At 43.1% G+C, this 22,392-nt stretch overlaps 1 protein-coding gene across 1 annotated transcript in view; it reads left to right on the top strand.

Annotated features, from left to right (window-relative positions):
- Pde11a (phosphodiesterase 11A) overlaps positions 1 to 22,392 on the top strand; it is a 309,344-nt gene that overhangs the window by 102,797 nt on the left and 184,155 nt on the right. The window contains exons 3-4 of the mRNA XM_038336971.1: positions 6,579 to 6,668; positions 11,584 to 11,724. Of these exons, the coding sequence (XP_038192899.1) occupies positions 6,579 to 6,668; positions 11,584 to 11,724 (231 nt within the window). The remainder of the gene's footprint in view (positions 1 to 6,578; positions 6,669 to 11,583; positions 11,725 to 22,392) is intronic.

The raw sequence follows: 22,392 nt of genomic DNA on the forward strand, positions 1-22,392 counted from the left end.
TTAATATAAGAATTAGCCAATAAGAAACTAGAGCTAATGGGCCAAGCAGTGATTTAATTAATAGTTTCTGTGTGATTATTTCGGGGCTAAGCTAGCTGGGTGTCTGGGAAGAATAAGCCACTCCCCCAACACTTAGAAGGTCTTTAACTCCAGATTCAGACTTAAGTTTTAGCCCTTGGCATCCATGCAATTGTTACCCTGGTCTCACTGCGGCCTCACTTTGGCTCCCTGGTCTTTGTGGCCTCTCTGTTGAAAGAATTCAGACACATAGAGCATAGCACAGAAGATAGAAAGAGAGTATTGCAAGGTAAAATGGGGACACTCACAGGGCGAGGGTGAGCAATAGCCAAAGGGACCATTACGGAAGAAACATTTCCAAGGGAGAGCATGGACAATGGTCAGAGAGACCACTGTGCAAACCCCCACACTTAAGTAGGCTTTGCACACTATTTTCTAAGGAGTCTAAAATGGGCCACTTCTTAAGGGATAGTTTTCTGTCTGAGTGACTGACAGGCCCATATTAACAATAGTAAAGAACAATAACCTTTCTTCTTTACCAGAAAGCCTCTCCGTGTGGCTCTGCTGATCTCTCTGGTAGTTTAGAAGAGCATGTCTCCACACAGATCTAGAGACACAATACAGATCCTGTCTTGACCAGTAGTCAAGTCCCGAAGCTTTATCCAGTTCCAGGTTTTCCAAGCTGCTGATTACGAAGGAGAGGTCCATCCTCAATGGCCTTCTTGCTTGCTGATACCTGACTAGCTACCTAGCACCAGTACTGAAGGAGGCTGAGCAGATGGGTCGCCAGCTTATGAATATAATTAAAGCCGGTGGAAGGCTGGAAAGGAGCGGCATGGCAGCGTGATTTACTGAGCATGCTGCTTTGTTAGCAGACTCTGACGTCAGGAGGGCTGTCGGGCACTTCTTGCTAAATTAGGTTGATTGGGAGCTCCCAAGTATGGTGAGGAAGGATGTTGGTTTTGCCATTAGCTTTTGTTTGGATGCTTCAATGGGAGACTTGACTTGATAAATTAGAGTTCACAAAAGAAGGCAGCCTGGGATCTTTTGACATTCAAAATGTTGTGATAAATGTTTCATAACTGGCTTATATTAGCAGGCTGTTGTCATTGACCTCTGCCGAATTTGAGTTATACTGACATGGGGGGGGGGAGTATAATTATCTAAACACATCACATGAAAGTGACATGTGTTAGATGTTTCAGATGGGGAATCATAGGGTGGCTTTTTCTGGGGTTGTGATAATGTCATTCGTCTGCCAGAAGTAGATTGGGAGGGACTTTCTAAGACACGGTGGCATGAATTGAAGAACTGATCCTGCCAAAGTGATTGAAGTTTTTTATGGAAAGTACACAACACACACACACACACACACACACACACACACACACCTTACAGTAAACAGAAGAATCCCTGGAAAATTCAGTATTTTCTGTTGGTTAGGTTCAACAGCAACAGAAGTGAATGGAGAGATTCGCCACTATTTGGCCATGGGACCTTGGGTGGTCCTCAAGCTTTCCAGCACTGGAAGTAGAGACAATATAGCCTTGTTCCCAGTGTCTGACCCACTTTCTACACCACAGGCTCCTCGTCCACAGGCTCTGTTTGGATAGGCCCCGGACTTACAACTAGTGCTGTGCCCCTGCAACATTGTGCCTCTCCTTTAGAGCTTCACCAGTGACCTCCCCCCCTCATTGCTTTCCCAGTTCCCCTTCCTCTACCCAGAGGAATGTGAGCTAACCTTTAACCCATCACCTGAGGTTGACGCCTGAGCCTGCTGGTCAGCTCTTATACAAAGCTGGATTCTTTATCTTCATAGAGATTCCATCCTGGCCTCTTTAGCCAGTCTTATGCCGATCGGGTTTAGCCAGTCTTCTGCCCATCGGTGTGATTTGTTCCTTGGTTGGGATTGGCTTTAATCTATCAGCTCAGCAGCTCACCGGAGGGCTGGTTATCACTAGAACTCCCTCACTTCTCCTCTACCAGAACCTCCTGTGCGGCTGCAGCCCCTCATGACACTTAAACATCCAATCCCCCTCTACTCTCCACACCTGTCAGTCATGCTGCAATTAACCAAGCCACACGCTTGTGATGGGAAACATGCACATTTCTTTGAGAGGCGAGACCCTGTAGAAGAGAAGAGGGTAGATTTTCCAAGGTCAAGGTGACTGAATTAAAAATGTAATTTAGCCCCACCATCTACCATCTGGGTGACCTTGGTGATCATTAAAAAGTCTGACTCTAGTCCACCTGCAAGGTAGCACGTCAGAGGGCCACAGTCTCGTGGGCCCTGCAAGGGATACAAAACTCCTGGATCAGTGGCAGAGAATAGTTTATTACTCACAGGAAGCAAAAGAAGCTGAGCTCCAGCATTTGTGCTGTCCCTCATGCTATAACTGCACACGGGACATATCGCATTGCAGGAGGACCCCCCAAATCAACCTCTGTCCAGGGAGAGAAATCATCTTTATTATATTGGATAGCAAATAGTTCTGCTTTTTACTAGGGAGGAGACAGTGTCTCTACCTACGAAGGGCTTTCATTGCCAAAGCATCCTTGACCGAGCGGTGCCTCTGGAAAATGTGCTGACAGGAGAGGGAGTGGTATGGGGAGGAGGAGAGAGCCCTGAAGAATTATCTCCCAATAACCTGCTGTGAGCTCACAAACCTCAGCTCTTTTTAAAAAGTGCCACTATTGAGTGCATCCCTGCGAAGGTCAAAGAGATGCCGTTCTTAGAGAAACCTGCACATGGTGCCTACCACCCTGCATCATGCCCGCTTCCCTGATGAAAGGGCTGCATCTCTGTGAGTTTCTCCTACCAATGACATGTCTTGAGTAAGGTGCAAGCATGTTTATTGAATTCTGTGTAACTTCCAGCAAGCATAACATTACGGCTCACTAATATTTCTAATCATTTGAGCCGCAAAACACTAAAAGCTACCATAAACTTGGTGTCTTACAGATAAGGAAGTAGATTTACAGCACTTAAGTGGCTTGTTAAATTTCATACAGAAAAGCCACAAAAAGGACAAAAACACTGTGGCTTAAAACTCAGATTCTCTTAGGGGCCAGAGAGATGGCTCAGCAGTGCAGATCAATGGATGCTCTTCCAGGGGACCCGGGGTTCAATTTCCAGCACCAATATGATGACTCACAACCACCTGTAACTACAGGGGATCTGACACCTTTCTTCTGACCTTCCTGGGCATTAGGATTGCACTTGATATATAGACATACCAACAGGCAAACACTCATACATGTAAAATATAATTAATGTAAAAAATTTAAAATTCCAGATGTTTTAATTACATATAAAGCCTGGTAGAAAGAGTTCAATAATTGATATCACAAACCAAGTGAAGAAAGGCTTTAGAGAATAGTTCATAAATTCATTAGACTGCTTCTTCTTCCTATTTGCTGGACTTACACACCACCTTAGACTTGGTCCAGAAGGCAAGCATAATCAAAATAAGTGATGGAGAATTGAATACGTAATTGTTGATGTCAGATTGTGACTTATATATCACACCATACTACACAAGACTGGCTTTTCAATTTGTCTATGTTGTACAAAACAGTGTCTTGCCCTGAGAGACTCCATTTTATAATCAGCCTTTGACACCATCTTGAAGATGAAGGATGCCCCTGCACTTGGACGGAGATATGAATGAAGATATGAATCAGAGACTGGCAAATGATTTATTCCTGGAGTTAAAGAGAGCTACCCTATAAGTTCATTGTGGTGAATTGAGAATGTGGGAGTCCATGTTGTATTAAAATTGTATCAGCAAAGCCAAGCCCAAGAACTCAGCAGGCATAGCAGACCAAGGAAGGAGTGTAGCTCCCTCACCTGGACTCCTTAAAGAGGTAGATCCCATCACTGCAATGGCGAGCACCCCCAGTCCCCTCTCATCTGAGTACTGTGTGTACACAAAGGGGTTGAGGGAGAATCCCAGCTGTCCCCGGAGCTTCAGCTTAGCTCAGTCACACTGTCAACGAGGCCCCTCAAACTGCGGTCTGCCTGACCTCTTGATCAGCTTCCTAGACTGGCCATTCATCAGTCTATCTGACCTGGTCCTGCCTGTCATTTCAGGTCGTTCCTACAGCTCAGCTCTAATTCTGACTCTGCCACCAGCAGCTACAGCAGCTTCTGGCTTCTTCCACAGAGTTCCTTATCAAAACAAAGATTCTTAGATCATTATCAGTTTCCCAGTTTTGGCTTCTGAGAGGAGAGCTTCTTTAAAATACCTCAAAACACCTGCCTTTTGAATCCTTTGTAGTCATCCTGTAACATACACACACACACACACACACACACACACACACACACACGCATGCACATGCAATCTGTAATATAATGCAATCTGTAATTGTCTGAAAGTTCATATTAGTAATTAAGATTGGAATAAAAAACCTGTGCTTGCTCTATCCAGGCTCATCAAGGGAAGTTGGAGGCTCTGCAAGTGCAGACATTGGAACAACTTGCCTGTAAATTCTGGCTCGTGAAAGACACAAACGTGTTGACCTATGCTTCTGACCCAGTACGCTCACAACAGTGACCCATAGATCCTCTGCTCTGTCATCGTAATAGCCACCACCTCCATAGCAGGAAGAACAAATAAACAAAATATGCCCGCCCCAAACAGGAAATTACAAGGAAACCTGCCCAGTGTAGAGCTGATGTTGAATGTGGACCCATTCTGGCAGAAGAAAGGCAGGGAGTGCTGGAGGGCTCAGGAAGCTTTGTGTGAACCAGGAAGTTTACAGGCAAACCTATTAAAGCATGAAGAGGAAGAGAAAGAAATGAGAAAGAGGAGAAGCAGAAATAGCATTTGTTCTGGGATACAACTTGAAGGCTCGCTGATGGAATTTATCCTGAGAGATTGGAAAAATAAGCTTGTTGGGCCGGGCGGTGGTGGCGCACGCCTTTAATCCCAGCACTCGGGAGGCAGAGGCAGGCGGATCTCTGAGTTCGAGGCCAGCCTGGTCTACAAGAGCTAGTTCCAGGACAGGCTCTAGAAACTACAGGGAAACCCTGTCTCGAAAAACCAAAAAAAAAAAAAAAAAAAAAATAAGCTTGTTGGGTTTTGTGCTTCTTGGTTCCCCTTCTATTATTTCTCTTGCTTCTTTTAAGAATGAGGTTATAGCTTTAACTATGCTATAGAGCTCTGAAATTCCTCTAGGGACTCCAGGTCAGAGGTCTGTAGCTAGGTAGTAGAAGCAAGATAATAAATGATAAAGAATGGGAATTGTGCTTTATCTTTTATCTTCCCCCAAATCGCGCTTTGCTCCAGGCATCTGGGTGGCCCACAGGTGCCTCTCCTGAGCTCCTGTGTGCATGGTCTCCACACTGAGCGATGCACTGCCTCTACTGGTCACTGCCTGAACTGCTTTGCCTGTCTCTGTGCCTCTTCACGGGGCACAGTAATGGGGGTGGGGCACAGAAAAAAAGATTGACACAAACCATGTCATCTCCAGTCTGCTTTAGACAAACCCCAGGAAGAAAGTCACCTATTCCTCTTATGCTGTGGAAAAGTTCAGGGGTTTTTGCTGGAACATCTATCTGCATGGAATCAGATGTTCTATAGATAGGCATATCCCTCAGACTTTGACTTCTTGTCAAGAAAGACTTTTTCTAGGTCAGTCATTTCTGGAATTCCAGTTCTTCCCAAAGGAGGTGTTTTCTCTCGTGGGCTCTGAGCATTTCCTCAGACAGTTGCTGCAGAGCCATGCCTGTTTGCGTTCTTGCCCAATCATATCTACCTGGTAGTGGATCCAAGCAGAGATATCTTACACAAGAGTACTAGGCCTTTAGCCCCTAAATTCCTACTAAGCCAATCTGGATAGGCATGATTAAGTCTGGTAGCTGGCAGGCCTTGCTGAGATTCCTTTTGTAGATATACCAGTACACAGGGATTCGCTCATGTCCTGCCTGCCCTCTAAATATGATTGTGAATACAAGCTTTAAATTCCAGGGGCATATTTCAGTTCTCTTCTTGCTTTTCAAAGGTGGAACACAAGATATATCAGACCTTGAAGGCAGAAGTCACAAAATAATCCCACACTAGTTCAGAATTATGAACAATAGAGGGTTATTTATTTAGGGGAGACGTACAGATCACTGTCCTAGATAACATTCCTCTGCATGAACAGGGAAGAGGAACAGAGTCTAGCAGCCCAAAGCGAGAGCCGGAGGCAAAAGAGCAAGGGCACACTTTATAGCTGCATTTACAGTATAAGAGACCACACCCAAGTGGGCTGGTATCTTAAAGGCTACTGGCGGGTAGGAATTCCTACAGCAAGGCCTAGTTGCTGTGTTGTAGCTCTTGGGATCTTTTGCTTCACCCACTTTATGTTTTCAGAGATGTGAATTCCCCAGTTACTGATTTACACCGCCTTAGAGCTAACTCCAAAAAATGTGCCCCCTGAAGCTGAGAGGGTGGCCCTAACAACCCCACGCTGGTTCATTTGACTGAAAGGAAAGTACTGCACAGGCAGGAGCTGTGGGCTTTGGGTTGGGGTGGACGCTCTAACGTTCTTAATGCTTTCTGTGCCCCCAGGTTATGCAGATGTACCTTCCCTTCTGTGGAATCGCCATATCTAATGCTCAGCTCTTTGCTGCCTCAAGGAAAGAATATGAAAGAAGCAGGGTGAGTAAGGAGCCCTTGCAGACCATGCTCAAGCTCACTGTCTTCTCAGCCTCTGTGAGTCACCCCATCTTTCAAAAGCAGCAGATGGTCACCGTATAGCCCAGGAGCCATTCTCGTTGGTACAATCTCGCAATGCCAGGGCCGAAGGCCTCTTTATACAATATGCAAGTTGTAGATAAAAGTAAATGCAATTTCTCTGTTATTGCTGTTTCTGGACAATAGAGCTGGTTTCTTTTAGAAAGAAAATTGGTCTCACTATCCTATGTGGTGGCAGCATAGCCTTGAAGCTTGGAGCTTCGAAATGGCAGCCTTTGCTGATGATTTTACACACTAGTTCCTACAAGGAGTGTGGTGTGCTGCAAATTCCTTGCAGAATTTGTTTGACAGGTTTTCTGGAAGAGCAGCACAAGGTGTGCAGGACAACCACACAAGCGCCATGTTCACACAAGCACCGTGTTCACACAAGCGTCATGTTCACACAAGCGTCATGTTCACACAAGCGCCGTGTTAGAGGATTATCAAGCAGCACAAGAGGCAGTGATCTTACACACCTCTAGAAATCATAGAATCAAGTGGTAAAATGCACTCAGAAGCTCAGAGAGCATTAAATTATCACCTAGAGATTAAAGTATATTAAGCTCACTCTACATTTAAATATGTGACGATCACTGTTGAAGTCTAGAATTATACTCTCTAAGAAACCTTTTTTTTAGAAAAAGGATTAAATCCTCAGCCATTCAATTGATTATAGCTTATTTACGAGGAATCATGACGACTGTTTCATAGTAAGCAGATGAATGAGCAGCACTGACTGCACAGCCCTCTTCCTTGGGCAGAGCAACCCTGCTTCTAACTGGGCCTCCTTTTCATCCTCAGAACCCCGTCTTGCTCATGTCTTCCCTTCAGCTGCTGCTCCAGCTTCCATGACCTCCAGGAAACAACCCCCTTGTCCCACTGCACCCCACTTCTACCCACACTCCCCTCTGTCTCCAGCGGCAGCTCTCACGTCCGGCTGCCAGCTGCCTCGTCTAGCCTTCAGGACCCAGCTCATCTTCTTTTCTTGACTTACGTGTTTTCCTTGCTCCAGTGTAGGCACCCATCACATTATTATAATATTTGATGAGAACCCTCTTCTACAACTGCACTATGAATTTCTTAAGGGAAACTTCCTGTCGGACTGAGACAGTCTCTCCGTGCCTGTGTATGGCACAGTTCACTTACTCCTTCAACGAACTGTGTATTGTGTAGTTCTTAAGAGACCCTGCTATGTTATGTCCTGACATAACTTATTATTCTAGTGGGAACAATAGATAATAGGAAAAAATAAAGACAAAAACCACACAGTGCCAGATAGAAACATAAAGTGGAAGAAAGGGCTAGACATTACTGTGGATGGGGTAGATTGAACAGTCCATTTATATTTGAGGGTGAGGAAAGGTGTCTATAAGGAGACAGCCAAAGTGGAATGAAACAGGAGACAGCGTGAAGACCTGGGCAGAGTGCCCAGACTCTGACACATCAGGCACAATGGTCCTGTGTCGTGAATCGGGAGAGTAGAGAGGAGGAGGGGATGAACAGCAAGCAGATGAGGATAAGGAGGTGAACAAGGGCCGGGGTAGAAAGACCTATGGGCATTTCAGGCACTGTTGACTTTAAGTGTGGTGGAAAGTCAGTAGGAGATTTTGAGCTGATTCCAATTCATTTAAAAAAGAAAAACAACTTGGCTTCCTTGGAAACAGTAAAGGACTGAGCAGAATGAACTAATGAGAAGGGATCTGAAGGCGGGAGAGGAGTTAGAAGACTCTACTGAAGTCAAGAGAAAAGATAGCTGGCATTAGGGCAGTCAGAAGTGAGACGTCCCGCAAATCAGTGGTGATGGGTGCAGGGCTTGCTGATGTGGGGGACGGAGAAGGGGACTTATACACAAGCCCATGGGCAGCAAATACCTGAATTAAGGACCTAAATTTGAGGGAGTATGATATTAGGGATGGGATTGTGCAAAGTCAGGAGACTTGCTAAGGAATTGAGAGGGGAAGAATGTGTGGCTAGGAGAGAGGAAGAGCCAAGAGTCAGTCAACTCAGGTGTAGACCAACAGGAAGGAGGAGTTCCCAGCTATTTCCTACACAGAAGGGACAGTTACGGGGCAGGATGCATCCGACCTGTGAACTGTTTCTACAGCCTGTCCAGATGTTTGGTCAACCTAGGCGTCCTCTCTCTTCTGCCTCTTCTGGAGCTAGCCTTTGGCGATTTGTAAAACTTTTACCATTTGTTAGCAAAGCAGACATTTTTAATTAGAAGGAATAAAATTACGGTCATATGATTTATCAGTGCAAGACTCCAGGGGCATTGGTTCCTCCTCTGAGAGAAATGTTCAGGCGCAGAGGTCCCAGAGGCTCTCCGTGCAATCATAACAAATTGAAAAGTTAAATAATTGTTCAGTTAATATCATCCATCGGAAGAGATGCTCTGAGTGATTAAAGTAATGATGTTTCCCCCTTAATAGCAGGGGACTTGCTTGTAATTTCTCAGACAATTGTCTCTCTTTGAAGAAATTATTTCTCTTATTTTTTTGAGATTGTAATTAGATCATCTTCCCCTTCTATTTCCTCCCTCCTAACTCTCCCATACACCCCTCCTTGCTCTCTTTCAAATCCATGGCCTCTGTTTTCACTAATTGTTGTTGCATGCATCTATGTTTATACATACATACATACACATATACATACACGTATACATACACATATACATACATACGCACATATACATACACACATATACATACATACACACATATACATACATACACATATACATACACGTATACATACATACACATATACATACATACGCACATATACATACATACACATATACATACATACATAACACACACACACCACACACACACACACACACAAATGCATTCCTAAATACATAAATACAGCCTGCTCGGTCTGCATAATGTTGCTTGTATGTGTGTTTTCAGGGGTATTTGGGATTGGATAATCAATTGTGTGTCCTTCTCTGGGTAAGAACTGTCCCCTTCGAACATGAAGTTACAGCACAGTAGCCTCTCATAGCGGGGTTTTCTGCCTAATGCCAAGGAGACTGGCGTCAATTAGCATAGAATTTGCCTCTTAGCGGTTCTCTTTGCTTTGGTCTCCTGGGGCAATATGATGCTTTTCCACAGGCAAGGCAGGGCCTTTCTTCAGGAGACCACTCCCCCAGGAACTTCGGTCCTTTCAGTAGCGCCAGCAGCTAGGTTCATTTCGCAGATGGCTTAACTCATTCAAATTTTTGTTTGTTTGTTTGATCTCAAGAGAGTCAGAGAAGAAATTTCGTTTCAAATTATTTCAGAACAAATCATATTCATTCCTAAGTTTCAAAATTGCCCCTGGGCTGGAGATCAACATCCCGATGAATAAATTTGAACCTGTGGATTCATGGAGTCCCTTTGTGAAAGGTCAGACAGACAGACAAACATCTTGTTTCATGTTATTGATTAAAGCACAAGCCAGTTCCGTGGCCGTGTAATTCCCTGATGGCTCTAAAAGAAGTTTAATTTCTGCCACCTCTAAATAGCCTGTTATTCTGCAAATTCTGAACAAAAAAAAATCATCATTAAAAATTCCAAACAAATATTACTTCAATGCATAAATTCCAAGCTCCCTTGGCTAGAGAAAGTAGTAGATCACTGCAACTTAATTTTGCAATGAGTACGCAGTGTTCAAAGTGTAGTTTAGATTTTCTCCTTTAACTTACATACCTTTCAATGTGCCATCTTGATAGCAATTTTAATGAGGGTTCCTCTGCTGAGATATGAAGTAATATCTCAATGTTCTACTGAACTGTTGGGAGTGAGGCACTATTTCCTCCTCTTGAACGGAAAGGGTAGTGTGAGAAGATATATTTGAAGGCTTGGAGCCTTAATGACATTTACCTGCATCATTCTTTCAGAATTCTGGGAGATATGTGCTAGTGAGAATAGGAATCAAGTTGAGCCGTGAAGCTATTTTTTTTCTTAATAGTGAAAAAAGGCCGTTTGGCAGTTTTCTGAAACAAATTTGCTCTGGCAAGGTCCACATACTTGTTATTTATAAAATGTCAGTTTTTGCATTCAGTCATATTGAAGAAAAGCCGCTATGGTGGGTAAAACACCCGCATCAGTGGCAACGTGGTCCCCCTCACACCGATCTCCTCCGTTCTCTGGCTCGATTTTCCAGTTTAAGAGAGTACGTTATAAAGTGAATCACAGAGCTACACAAGAACAACCATAAATGTTTTCAAAAGGAGCCACATGAAATATCTGTTCTTAGAGAAAATACTACCTGGAGTTTTGTGGGAAGGCAAAGTCGATGCTTTTCAGTCTTTTTTATTTATTCAGCTCTACATTTTCCTCTGCTCCCCTCCCTGCCTCTCCCCTCCCTTTCAACCCTCCCCCAAGATCCCCGTGCTCCCAATTTACTCAGGAGATCTTGTCTTTTTCTACTTCCCATGTAGATTAGATCTATGTAAGTCTCTCTTAGAGTCCACATTGTTGTCCAGGTTCTCTGGGATTGTGGCTTGTACGCTGTTTTTTTTTTTTTTTGCTTTATGTTTAAAAACCACCTATGAGTGAGTACATGTGATAATTGTCTTTGTGTCTGGGTTACCTCACTCAAAATAATGTTTTCTAGCTCTATCCATTTTCCTGCAAATTCAAGATGTCATTTTTTTCTGCTGTGTAGTACTCCATTGTGTAAATGTACCAAATTTTCCTTATCCATTCTTTGGTAGAGGGGCATTTAGGTTGTTTCCAGGTTCTGGCTATGACAAATAAAGCTGCTATGAACATAGTTGAGCACATGTCCTTGTGGCACGATTGGATGCTTTTCAGTCTTACACTTCCTAAATACGGGCCTCTCTTGTCTTCAGGCTTTGCTGGAGGTAGTCAATGACCTTTTCGAAGAACAGACTGACCTGGAGAAGATCGTCAAGAAAATAATGCACCGGGCCCAAACTCTGTTGAAATGTGAACGCTGTTCGGTTTTACTTCTAGAAGATATTGAATCGCCAGTAAGTAACCCTCTGCAGTCTATGGGCGAAAGGAAGATAAGTTTATAAACAATTAAATCGTGAGCAGAGCGGCTGCGTTCACACGTTCACCCCAGGAGGGAACGTTTTCATAACTAACGCTCTTTTCTTTAGATGTGTTTCCCTTTAAAGTGGATGCGGACCTTGGAGCCCCGTTAACTCTGTGTATCTAATAGAAGACGGCGCTCAGGTGTGCAATGATTCCCCGGGTATTGCTTCAGGATAAACTACTGAGACTCAGGCCTCCATTAACCCTACCACGGCTGAGTCCTACTCTAGCAGGTGATAATTGGTGGAAGTCAAAAACCTCCTTTGGGTCATCTGTTCGTATTTAGCTTATCATGGCTGGCTCCTACATTTCCCCCTTCACATTGGTCCGATGACAGGACCCAGTCTTGGGTCCTGCTTGCCCCTGGTTTTAAGAAGGTATGGAACTACTTAAATTAATAAATCCATTAATTGACAACTCTGGGCCTGTTTTTCTGGTATATCAACAGGCACTATAGGTAGTTATCTTCTCCCCCATGCCAGGGAGTTTCCCTTGTCACAGCCTTTCAACCTATTCTGGGCAGGGGGCATGGGACAAAGTGTTCCTTTCCACAGCTACTTGAAGCTGACATTGGGGCATCGTTGTCTGGGCCCAAGCAGGTTGAAAGGCTAGCCAAAGGTAGGGAGGAAATTTAGGCAGTGGGGCACTCATCAAATTCCACTGAAAGGACAGGGAGCATTCATATCAGCTGGACTGGTCCACATCAGCTTTCAGGAAGTCCAGCGCTTGCCACCATTCAGAACAGGTTGTAGTCAGCAACTGATGCTTAGATGTGTCTGCCAACCAAGTGGAATCTAACTGAGATACGTTTAAACTAGGAACAGAAATTAAAATCTAGACAAAGAGCAGATAACAGGTGTCTGTAAACAGAAGGAATAGACTCATACCTTTGAGTCCTAGCTAACAAGTTGGCTGTAGCTTTGTGGAAGAATCTGGATACTTTTTGCTATTAAACTGACATCATAACTGCCCTAGCCATTAATCTTTTAGAGATCTCAGAAGGATAAATAAAGTATATCTGAGTACAGACCAAATAGTTTTTGAATCTATTAAAAATGACAGGGACCAGAGTCATACCCAGGTCTCTATAGCACTGGAGGCAGAAATATCCAGAACAGCAGTCTTACTATCTAAGCCAGGCCAATAAGGTGAATTTTTTTCTTTTTTTGTGGAAGAACGACATGGAAAAGACTAACTTTATTTTGTCAAGGCAAAACCGGTGCAATCAATACTCCAAGGCACTGCTGTTTGTCCACAGTCTGGACCAGGTCCTGGCAGCAGGTGTTGCACTGGGGCATCTTGCCCAGTGGTCAGCATCATCATAAACCAGGTGGAGACATCATGGTGTCTCATAATCTTTTTAGGAGACCTTGGGTTATTGCTAGGATCTCAGAGTCTCTGTCTACTATAATAAGCTTTTTAAATCATTATTTTAAATGACATATTCTGCAGATTGCTGAAGTATGAAGGCTGCCTAGGTATGTCTGATTAGACAAACTTTGTTTCTCATTTGTTTTAAGTTTGACTTTGAAAACATATTCAGGGAACTAAATAAGGCTTATTCCTGTAACTAATTCTATCAGTACTTTAAAGATGACTAAGTTGTATTTTCTAACAGTCTATAAAAGGTAGCAGCTTTTACAAGACTAGAACTCCACACTCTGTAATGATTTTGAATTAAAGCTAATAAAGAAACCAAATTAGTCATTCCAAGGGTAAACACAGAACACGTTTATAGCTAGCTGTTAATGCTGTCTCCTACAAGGGCAGGGAACAGTTTCCAGGGTGAAATGGGAACAGGAGGGAGTCTAAGAGCTAGCATTGCCCTACGGAAAACTGAGAGTAAGGTCTACCTTCCTGCTGATCTATAGAACCCATCTTGGCAGGTGTGTACCAAGTTGCCCTGGGAAAGCTGCCCTAGGCCCTACATTCTTCCCCCTTCACAAGTACTGATGACAGGATTCAATACTGGGTCCTGTCTGTCCAGGGGCTCAAGGGGGTGATACTGGAACTTCAATATCATCAGTCAAACAGTATTGACCTGTTCTCAAACAAAGCCATCAAGTCTGTTGATAAGAAGCAAGATCACTGGGGGCCGGTTAGAGATGGAAGGAGACCAGCTGAACAAGGTTTCATCCAGCTTTCCTGTGAGCGTTCTGTTCTCTATCATTCACAAGGCCTTTGAGTCTCTCATTATCCCAGAGTGATGGCAGAGAAACAACATCCTTCCCCAGAAGAGGAGCTCCAAACCTCTTAGTATCAATACAAAAATCTATGGCTCCGTTTATCCAAATAGCTTAGACCCAACAAAGTTAGCAAAGACAAGGAAGCTAAACATACATTTTTAAAGCCTGAATAGACCTTGAACAATGAAATAGATTTACAAACCATTATAAGTTAATGAGTTAATATTTTTAATGCTTTTACCTTTTAATACAGTTTTTTATGTGACAGTGATCCTCCCACTACAGAGTTTTCCCTGTTGTTATTTTACAACTGCAGTTTTGCCTTTGTTGTGAATCTCAGTTCAAACATGCAGGTGGCCACAGACTACCACTGTACAACAACCTCCAAAAGATTGTGATTCATAGTCTTGGACGCTGTTCCAAGCCCTCTATCAAACTGCTTAGGTCATTGTCTTCTGCATCACAAGAAATGAACATTTCCATTTCTGGTTAGTTTTTGGTGCTTATAGCTCTGACCCTAATTTTTAGCCTTTTATTTTAAGTTCAAATATTAACAATATAAAACACTTTATAGCACAGATGTCTCACAGCCTTATACATTTAATTTTTTTCTAAAAAAATAGAATCTCCTGCAATATCAAGAATATCAAAAATAAAGTACTTCTTTGGTCCCCACCCTCAACAGCATGTGCATAGCCTGTCTTTAGGATCTCAGCTTGTTCCATTTCACTGTAGCTGGTGCCTCTGGTGACTATCACCTGGCACTGGCATTTCTAAAACTATTAAGGTCCATTGTTACAACTGCACATTCTTTGGGACTCTAGCCCTGCCATATTTATAAACCTCAACTGTTTCCTATGATCTCTTTATGTCTTTATAACCATTAACAAAGTCTACCTGACAGAGCAAAGTACATTTGAGTATAAAAACATTGAGGTGAGGCTTTAATACTTTGTCTCTCTATATATTTTAATACTTTGTGTGTGTGTATTTTTGTCATCATGCAAAAATCTATCGCAATCCAAACTATCTTGGAGATTTGTTAGACCCACTCCACATGGTCACCTTTAGTCAAGATGGCAGTGAAATCATGTGGCATTTATTTATTTTTAACTCTAGCAAAATGGCAATCCAAAATTTAAAATGGAATTATGCCTTATGGTTTCCTTAAAATTACCCATGCATTGATTTTAAGTAAATAAAACATGGGTCTAACAAAGGAAGAGCCACAATCCAATTCTAGAGCCAGCCCTTCAATAATAATAAGAACAAAAACATATAGCAGTTTTAACATTATCTGTATCAAAAAGTCATCTGAATTTCTGCTAACCCAAATTTGGTAATCAGAGCTCAGTGATAAATTTCTGAAGTCAGGCCCATAAATGTGGCCACAGCAGTGATGTGTGGCAGAGACAGCAAAAGTAGATCATTTCTGTCTCAGCTCCATGCTTGCAAGAAAACTTACATAGACAAACTTTTTAACAAAACAAGCATATTCAGTATTTGCATGTATGAGAAACCATAGCAAACACAGTTCACATCCCCTTTTGACCTTTTGTAACTTTTTTATATACTTTTAATCCATTTTTTTCTCTCTTATTTTTTTGGTCTCCTGCTTTTTCCCTCGCTTCCCAGATGACATACCAAAATCTCTCTTGCTTTTTAGTCAACATACCAAAGTCTCTCTTGCTTTTTGACAACATAAAAACTTTTACCAAAGTCTTTTTTGTCATTTCCCTCAGTGGTGTATGATATATTGTATGGCTACAATATTTTAAACAAGAACAGAAACATGCATATACTATAACAACAACAAAAAAAAACTTTTAAATTTACATCACATAAAATCCTGTACCAGCGTGAAACATTTGAGACCAACGGTAGTTTTTTTTTTATATACATTAACCAATAATAACTTGTAACCAGCCCCTATAAATGATGACAGGTATTTATAACCCATTGGATCTAATGATGAAAACAGCTCTGGTGGAGGAAAGTCTGGCTATCATGTCACAACATGGCCATTGTAGCAACACCTATAGCCAGAGTCCTTGACCTGCAGAGCCAAACCTTGGTCAGGTTTGACCAGAAGTTGAGGCACACAGCCCTCAGGGCAGGCAGAGGGAACTCAGCCACCAGCATGGGCGGGGGCAGGTATGCAGCATGGGGGGGGGAGAGATTGTTAACTTCTCCAGTCATAGCAATTAACCCCAGATTCTCTGCTCAGTGTTTGAAATCCTATTGGGGTACATCTGTCCCCTACAACTGTAGCTGGCAGCCTGGCTACATTGCAGCAACAAGGCTGCATAGCCCAGCCACCCATCCACATAAGTATGCTGCCCCGCAGCCTCATGCTTGGGGCTAAGGCTGACTCCTTTTCATGAAATGTTTAAGGCGGTGGGTAGAGGTTATTTGTCTTATCCCTTTTAGGAAAATATACCCCTGTGCTTATGGCCCTGTCTCTAAAGTCCTGTAAGTGATCACAATATCAAAGTCAAAGAAATCATGATTTGAGTCTATCCCATATTGTCAGTGTCAGTATAAGTCAGGACAAAAACACAACAATACACAGACACACAGGACAATGGCACCAAACCAAACCAAAGACAACAGCTTAAAGATGTTTTGTGGGTGTGACCCACCCCCACCCCTCTATTGAACTGAGACTGCTACCCGCGTGTCTCTCCACAGAACTGAGACTGTTAAACAAGTGTCTTTGAGACCACTACCTGTGTGTCTCACCAGAGGGAACCACCCTCTACAGAAGGGCCTTAGGGAAGGAGCTTATGCCAGGAGCTGAGGTTAAGCCCCCAGCCAAATAATAAGTGATAATTCAGACTTGACTTGAACATGACATATTTCTGTCTTAGTCTCTCCCCCCTTAATTAATCAAAAAAGTCATAAAATAAAGAGTATAGGATGTCTGCACAGATGCCATATAAAGACTGTGAAATCCAAAGGCTAGATAACAGCACACATTCCAGAAACATGGAAAAAGCTTTTCATGAAATGGGATTCAAAATAGCATAATCTCTCTGGAAGAAAAGCAAGCGATAGATGAGAAGGAAGAAGTGAGAGCAGGAGAGGGAGAGGAGGAAGAGGGGAAGAGGGGGAGGAGGAGGGAGAAAGGGGGGAGAAGGGGCCAAAGGAGAGAGAGAGGAGGAAGGGAGGAGGACGGGGAGAAGGAGAAGACAGGCCATGCCGTTGGTGGAGCTTGGAAGAAGCAAATGTGAAATCATACAGAAATGGATATTACATTTCTAGAAAGCAAGAAAGAAAATAAAAGACAGCTCTAAATGTTTTAAGGAGCACAAAGAACAAAACTGAAGATGAAATGGAAGAAAGTAAGTTATAAAAAAGAGAGAATGACAAGAATGGGGTCATAATGAAAGTTCAGAACACGGATAAATCCGTGTCTCTGGGAAGAACACGGCAGACGGAATGAAAAGGGCTTTCAGAATCATAACTCGAGGGCATTTTACTTAAGTAAAATCAAAGTTGGATTTAGAGATTGAAAGAGCACACTATTCAGGAGAAGTCAGCACTCACTGCTCAGCGCTGAATACATTTGATGCTAATGGAATTTAACGATAGAAAAAAAAATCATATCGGTAGGCATCTAGGCAAAACCTCACGACCTTTGGAAAAAACTTTATTACCATGTTAGACTTAGTTACATTCCCCCTGTGATAGAAGGCAGTGGAACAATAGCTAACCAGCCCTCAGGGGGGAAATACTGCCCTACAACTTAAAATCTAGGCAAATTTAAATTCAATTATTTAATCACAGGTAGTAGACGCTTCATACACAAGGAAGAGTGAAGGAAGTATAGTTGCAAGGGCCTGGGAAGTGTGGGCAGCTGGAATCGAGTCATGCAATGGATGAAAGGTGGCAGGATAAGCAAGTCCAGCATTTAGTGCTCTGTGCTTCGAATGTGCAGCTAAGGCTAAACACTAAGGCCTACATCGTGGGAACTAACGTAAGCCTCATGTTAACTGTAGCAAGGTGCTGGTTCCCATGCTGGGGAACCATGGCAACAGGCAGTGCACTGGCTGATAGGCTGAAGCAGACTGTGCCAGGGGAATGTGTCCCCTTTGTGCCTTGACTGTGAAATACCTGACACGCTTGAACACTCAGTCCTCTCCTAGTGGCACTGTTTGGGAAGACTGAGGAACCTTCAGGGAGTGCAGCCTTCCTGGAGGAAGTTGGTACCTAGAAGCGGGTCTTTATAGTTCCTCCCCACTTCCTGTCCACCCTTCGCTTCCTAGCTGTAAATGCAATGTGACCTGCTGGCTTCTCTCTGTCCTGCCACCATGCCTTCTCTGCCTCTGCTACATCTTCCCCACCATGATGGACGATGTCCCCACAAACTTAAGGCTAAAATAAGCTCTTTTCCCCTTATGTTGTTGCTCCTTGTCAGGATTTTATTAGTATAGTCCTTTTTCTACTAAATGATCTTAAGGCAGCATTTGTCTGGGGAGAGATGCTACTATGTCATCTCTCAAATGTGTTTCCTGCAAATCCTTCTGAGAAGTGATCTGGGTCAAGAGAGGCCAGTGCCCCACAGTCTTGATATATCCAAGACTATACACCCCAGGCTTATATGCAGAGAGCTTCTCAACAGATACCTTTGGTTTTGTGTAATTTTAATGAATTTTAATGTGTCATGTAAATCAGTATCTCTTTTTGATTTGTGCTTTAAGGTTTTGTTAAAGAATCGTTGCTTCCAGTTACAGTGCTCTCTCTTTCTCTGTGTGTGTGTGTGTGCATATGTGTGTGTGTGTGTATATATATAAAACCTTGTCTTGGAACTATTTTCCCCTTCTTTGTTGGTACATCTGTATTATAAAAAGTGCTTTTAAAAGCCTGGCTCTGACTGAGCTTGCTGCATTGTTCCTTGGCACTGCTTGTCTCAAAGTCTGATTTCTACAGTTTTACACTACTTTGGTGCTGAATAGGGCAAGACTTCTCTGTTGTTCAAGTTTAAATTATCATCTCACCGCATCCCAGGAGAGGAAGAGGAAACTCCTCTTTACACACGTACCCTTTGCCGTGGAGGAAAGTCTCTCCTAAAGGGGCTTGAGGGTCTGTAGAAATTAGCTCGATTTGAGAAATAACCAGGCTAGCTAGAAGATAGAACAATTATATTTTTATCTATTATAAGGGGGAAACTCACGAAACAGGAACGAGAAGTCCAAGCTCAGCTGTGCTGCGAGGGAACCACACAGAGAGCACACCTGGGTGTGCACCTATTTTTCTCTGGGTCCCAGCAAGCCACACCCTAACTTGGTCCCACCTCTTAAAGATAATTGGTTGACCAAGCTTCCCCATCGAGGATCTGCAGTCATGGTCTTTGGGCATTCAGGTGTAGACTGTGAGTACCAAAAGTAGAAATGATGAATGTCTTTCCAGATCGTCTCATGCCAGAGTTATTATCTCACGGTCTTTTGCTTCTCTTAAGTGTTTCGGTTGGTTGATTTTAAGTGTGACTCTGTCAATGGCTTTTTCTATTAGAAAACAAAACAAAGCCCTTGGCTGGACGCTGCTGTCAACATCAGGAAATGTTTGTCTTTTGAAGTGAATAGTGGGTTAATGATATTCCGTTCCGGGAACTGTCTAAGTGATTCCTATCACTTTTCTTAGCTCCTTCCAGCTCACGCACTTACTATCATCTCTGTCCTTTAGAGCCTGGACAAGCAAATGGAGTGTAGACATTGTAGTCCGAGGTCCTCAGGCACCATTGCAGCTTTGCTACTTCCCATTCTCTCTGTCTGATCGTCCAGATGCCTGGCAGCTAGTCCTCTCCAGCCTGCTAACAGGTGCTTCTTGGCTAAGCCTCTGACTTCAGGGCTGCTTTCTGGGACTTGCTTACTAAATGAAGCAGAGCAGCCAAGCATGCTGGATTTCTAACATGAGTCCTAGCTTGGCCTTTGTATGCATAAACTCTCAGTGAAGCCAAAGGTTGGGTGACTTCCCCATGTCCTACATCCGAGGGGAAGTAGTGGGTGATGAGTGTCATCCAATTGTTCTGAATTTGCATGTGATCCCCCCTCCTTCTTAAGTGAATTAGAATTTCTTGTGGCTTCCTTTTCCAACACTTTCTTTCCATTTCCTATTTCTTTCCTTAATAATTTTCCTTCTATGTGGGAGCCAATTTAAATTCTATTCTATTTTTCTTCTAAGTATTTTTTTTAGAGTACAAGATGGAAGATTTATTTCTTTTAATTCTCTGATAATCACCTGAATGACCACTTTTCCATATTTATGCTCAGGTATTCAATCTCTACTGTTAATATATCACATTATATATTCATATGTTAACTTTTTTATTAGGAATCAAACGTACATTCTTTTGAGTTACAAACCCCCTTAACTTCACTTTGTGAAGAAGTATCTATTAATATATTAGCTCAACTCACACTTTGGTCACTTAAGTCTCTGCTGGCCATCTCTGCCACATCCTGTCCCAAGTTTCTTCTACCTCTGGATTCCTCTATAACACTTAGCAAAATCATCATGGCTCATGTTGCAAACCACAGAGCAGTTGCCAGGCTTCTTCTCACCTTCTAGTTCTTCCAATGCTTCTACCCCTGCCTTTACTAACCTCTCACCTCGGATTGTCTCCTGTTCCCTACCTTTGCTTGTAAACAAGGGATTCTCTTCAACCAATTATTAATATGGCTCCTTCTTATCTTTTTAATCATGCACCTGCTTTTCCTAAACATCATTTAATTTTTGTAACTGCCTGTTGCCTAGACAGTAGTATCCATCCACTCAGTATTCAAGGCTTACCACTTCTCTTACTAGGTTAACTTTTGGATTTCTTCTCTGGTGTGCCAGCTTTGTTCTAGCCTTTTCTTTCATATCTACTCCCCTTCCTGTGATCAGTCAGCCTGTGTCTATGTTTGAGCCTCTACTTGTGCACATAGGGTCTCTGTGGGGGAAAATGCCCTGGACAGTGAAGGGGGTGACTGCTCAGGCTATGGCTCAGCAGTGAGGAACGCATCGAAGAGAAGGAAATGTGCCAGAGCTTTAGAGACCTGTAGGGACAAGGGGATTGTCTGTACTACGTAAGAAGAGCCATGAGGTTGGAGACCAGTGTTATTTCAGAGCACCGAAGGGCCGGAAGGGCTCCTGAGCATAAGACACTTCTGCAACATTGACCAGAATGCCTCTATCAGCGTCACTTGGGGCTTAGGACTTGGGTAATATTTGACGCTGTCCACACTGACTGTCCTCTACAGCCCCTCTTCCACACTCCTCTATTGTTGGTTGACTTTCTGGCTTGGTGGCCCTGAAGACTGATCTCTGCTCAGCATAGTACTCGGGCTGTTTGGCCCTCTGGCTTCCCGCTAAGTCTTACAAACTGGGAGATCAGCACGAAACGTATGAGACAGGGGTGTTACTGCCCCCTGTCACCCTCTGTTAGAGAGGTGGCTGAGTTCTTCTCAGTCCTTCCCAGCCATTTCAGCTCCTTGAGGAAACTAACGTCACTTCCTTCTCTTTTCCCATTCTCTCTGTGGTGTCTCAGATTTAGGAGAATTAACTCATTTCAGAGTTGCTAGTCACTGGGTACTTTCCCATTCTTTACTGTCTATTTTTGCAGGACACACACTCCCAGCCAGAATTAGTCTCTTTATTGAAATATGATCCATTAAACTCGTTTGACTTATTCACTATTTCCTTCCTTCCAGAACACAGTGGTCTAGTGCCTTAGCTGGAGAACTTCCTCTCTGTCCCGCTTTGAGCAGTCCTTTCCCTTGCTGGGACTTAGTTCACCTGATGCTGCTACTGCCCTGCATGCGTGGGTGGGCTTTGAGCATCTATCAAGATGGACTTGTGCATCTATAAACCGCTTCCTAATCTGTACCGTGCTACACTGTGAGTTACTCAAAGACAGAGCATTTTCACCTCTTCGTATTTTCAGAGCCCATCACAGTGCCTGGAACACAGAGTTTTTGATAAATGCTGATTAAGTAAACACATAAAATGATAATTAATATAAGGGAAGGCTCTGCACAGAGGGAGGGTGGTGGGCAATCATTTGAGGCATCTTTGGGCTTTTTGAGTAGTCCTTTCATATAAAATACAGAATAAGAAAAATCTAAATTGATGATTACTTAGTAGTCATTTTCTTTTCTGTGGCAGCAATATCTACTTGAGTATAATTTTGTTGTTCAGAGTTGTTTTTAAGTGAAAAGAACAGAGAGGGACCAGACTAACTACTCTTTGACAAATATCCAAATTAAAAGACTTCTCTCCGTGGAGCTTTTCCAAAGAACAAGCAGGGAATGGCTTGTTTTCTTCACTTGGCATCTCTAGCTTTCCCCAGGGTAGAGTCACCGGGCTGATGAACAGCAAGAGGCCCTGGAAACCATTTGTTCGCGTTCACTGGTCTGGGAGCCACTTCTGCTA

The sequence above is a fragment of the Arvicola amphibius genome, chromosome 7 (assembly GCF_903992535.2).
Source record: "Arvicola amphibius chromosome 7, mArvAmp1.2, whole genome shotgun sequence".
NCBI classification, from domain to species: Eukaryota; Metazoa; Chordata; class Mammalia; order Rodentia; family Cricetidae; genus Arvicola; species Arvicola amphibius.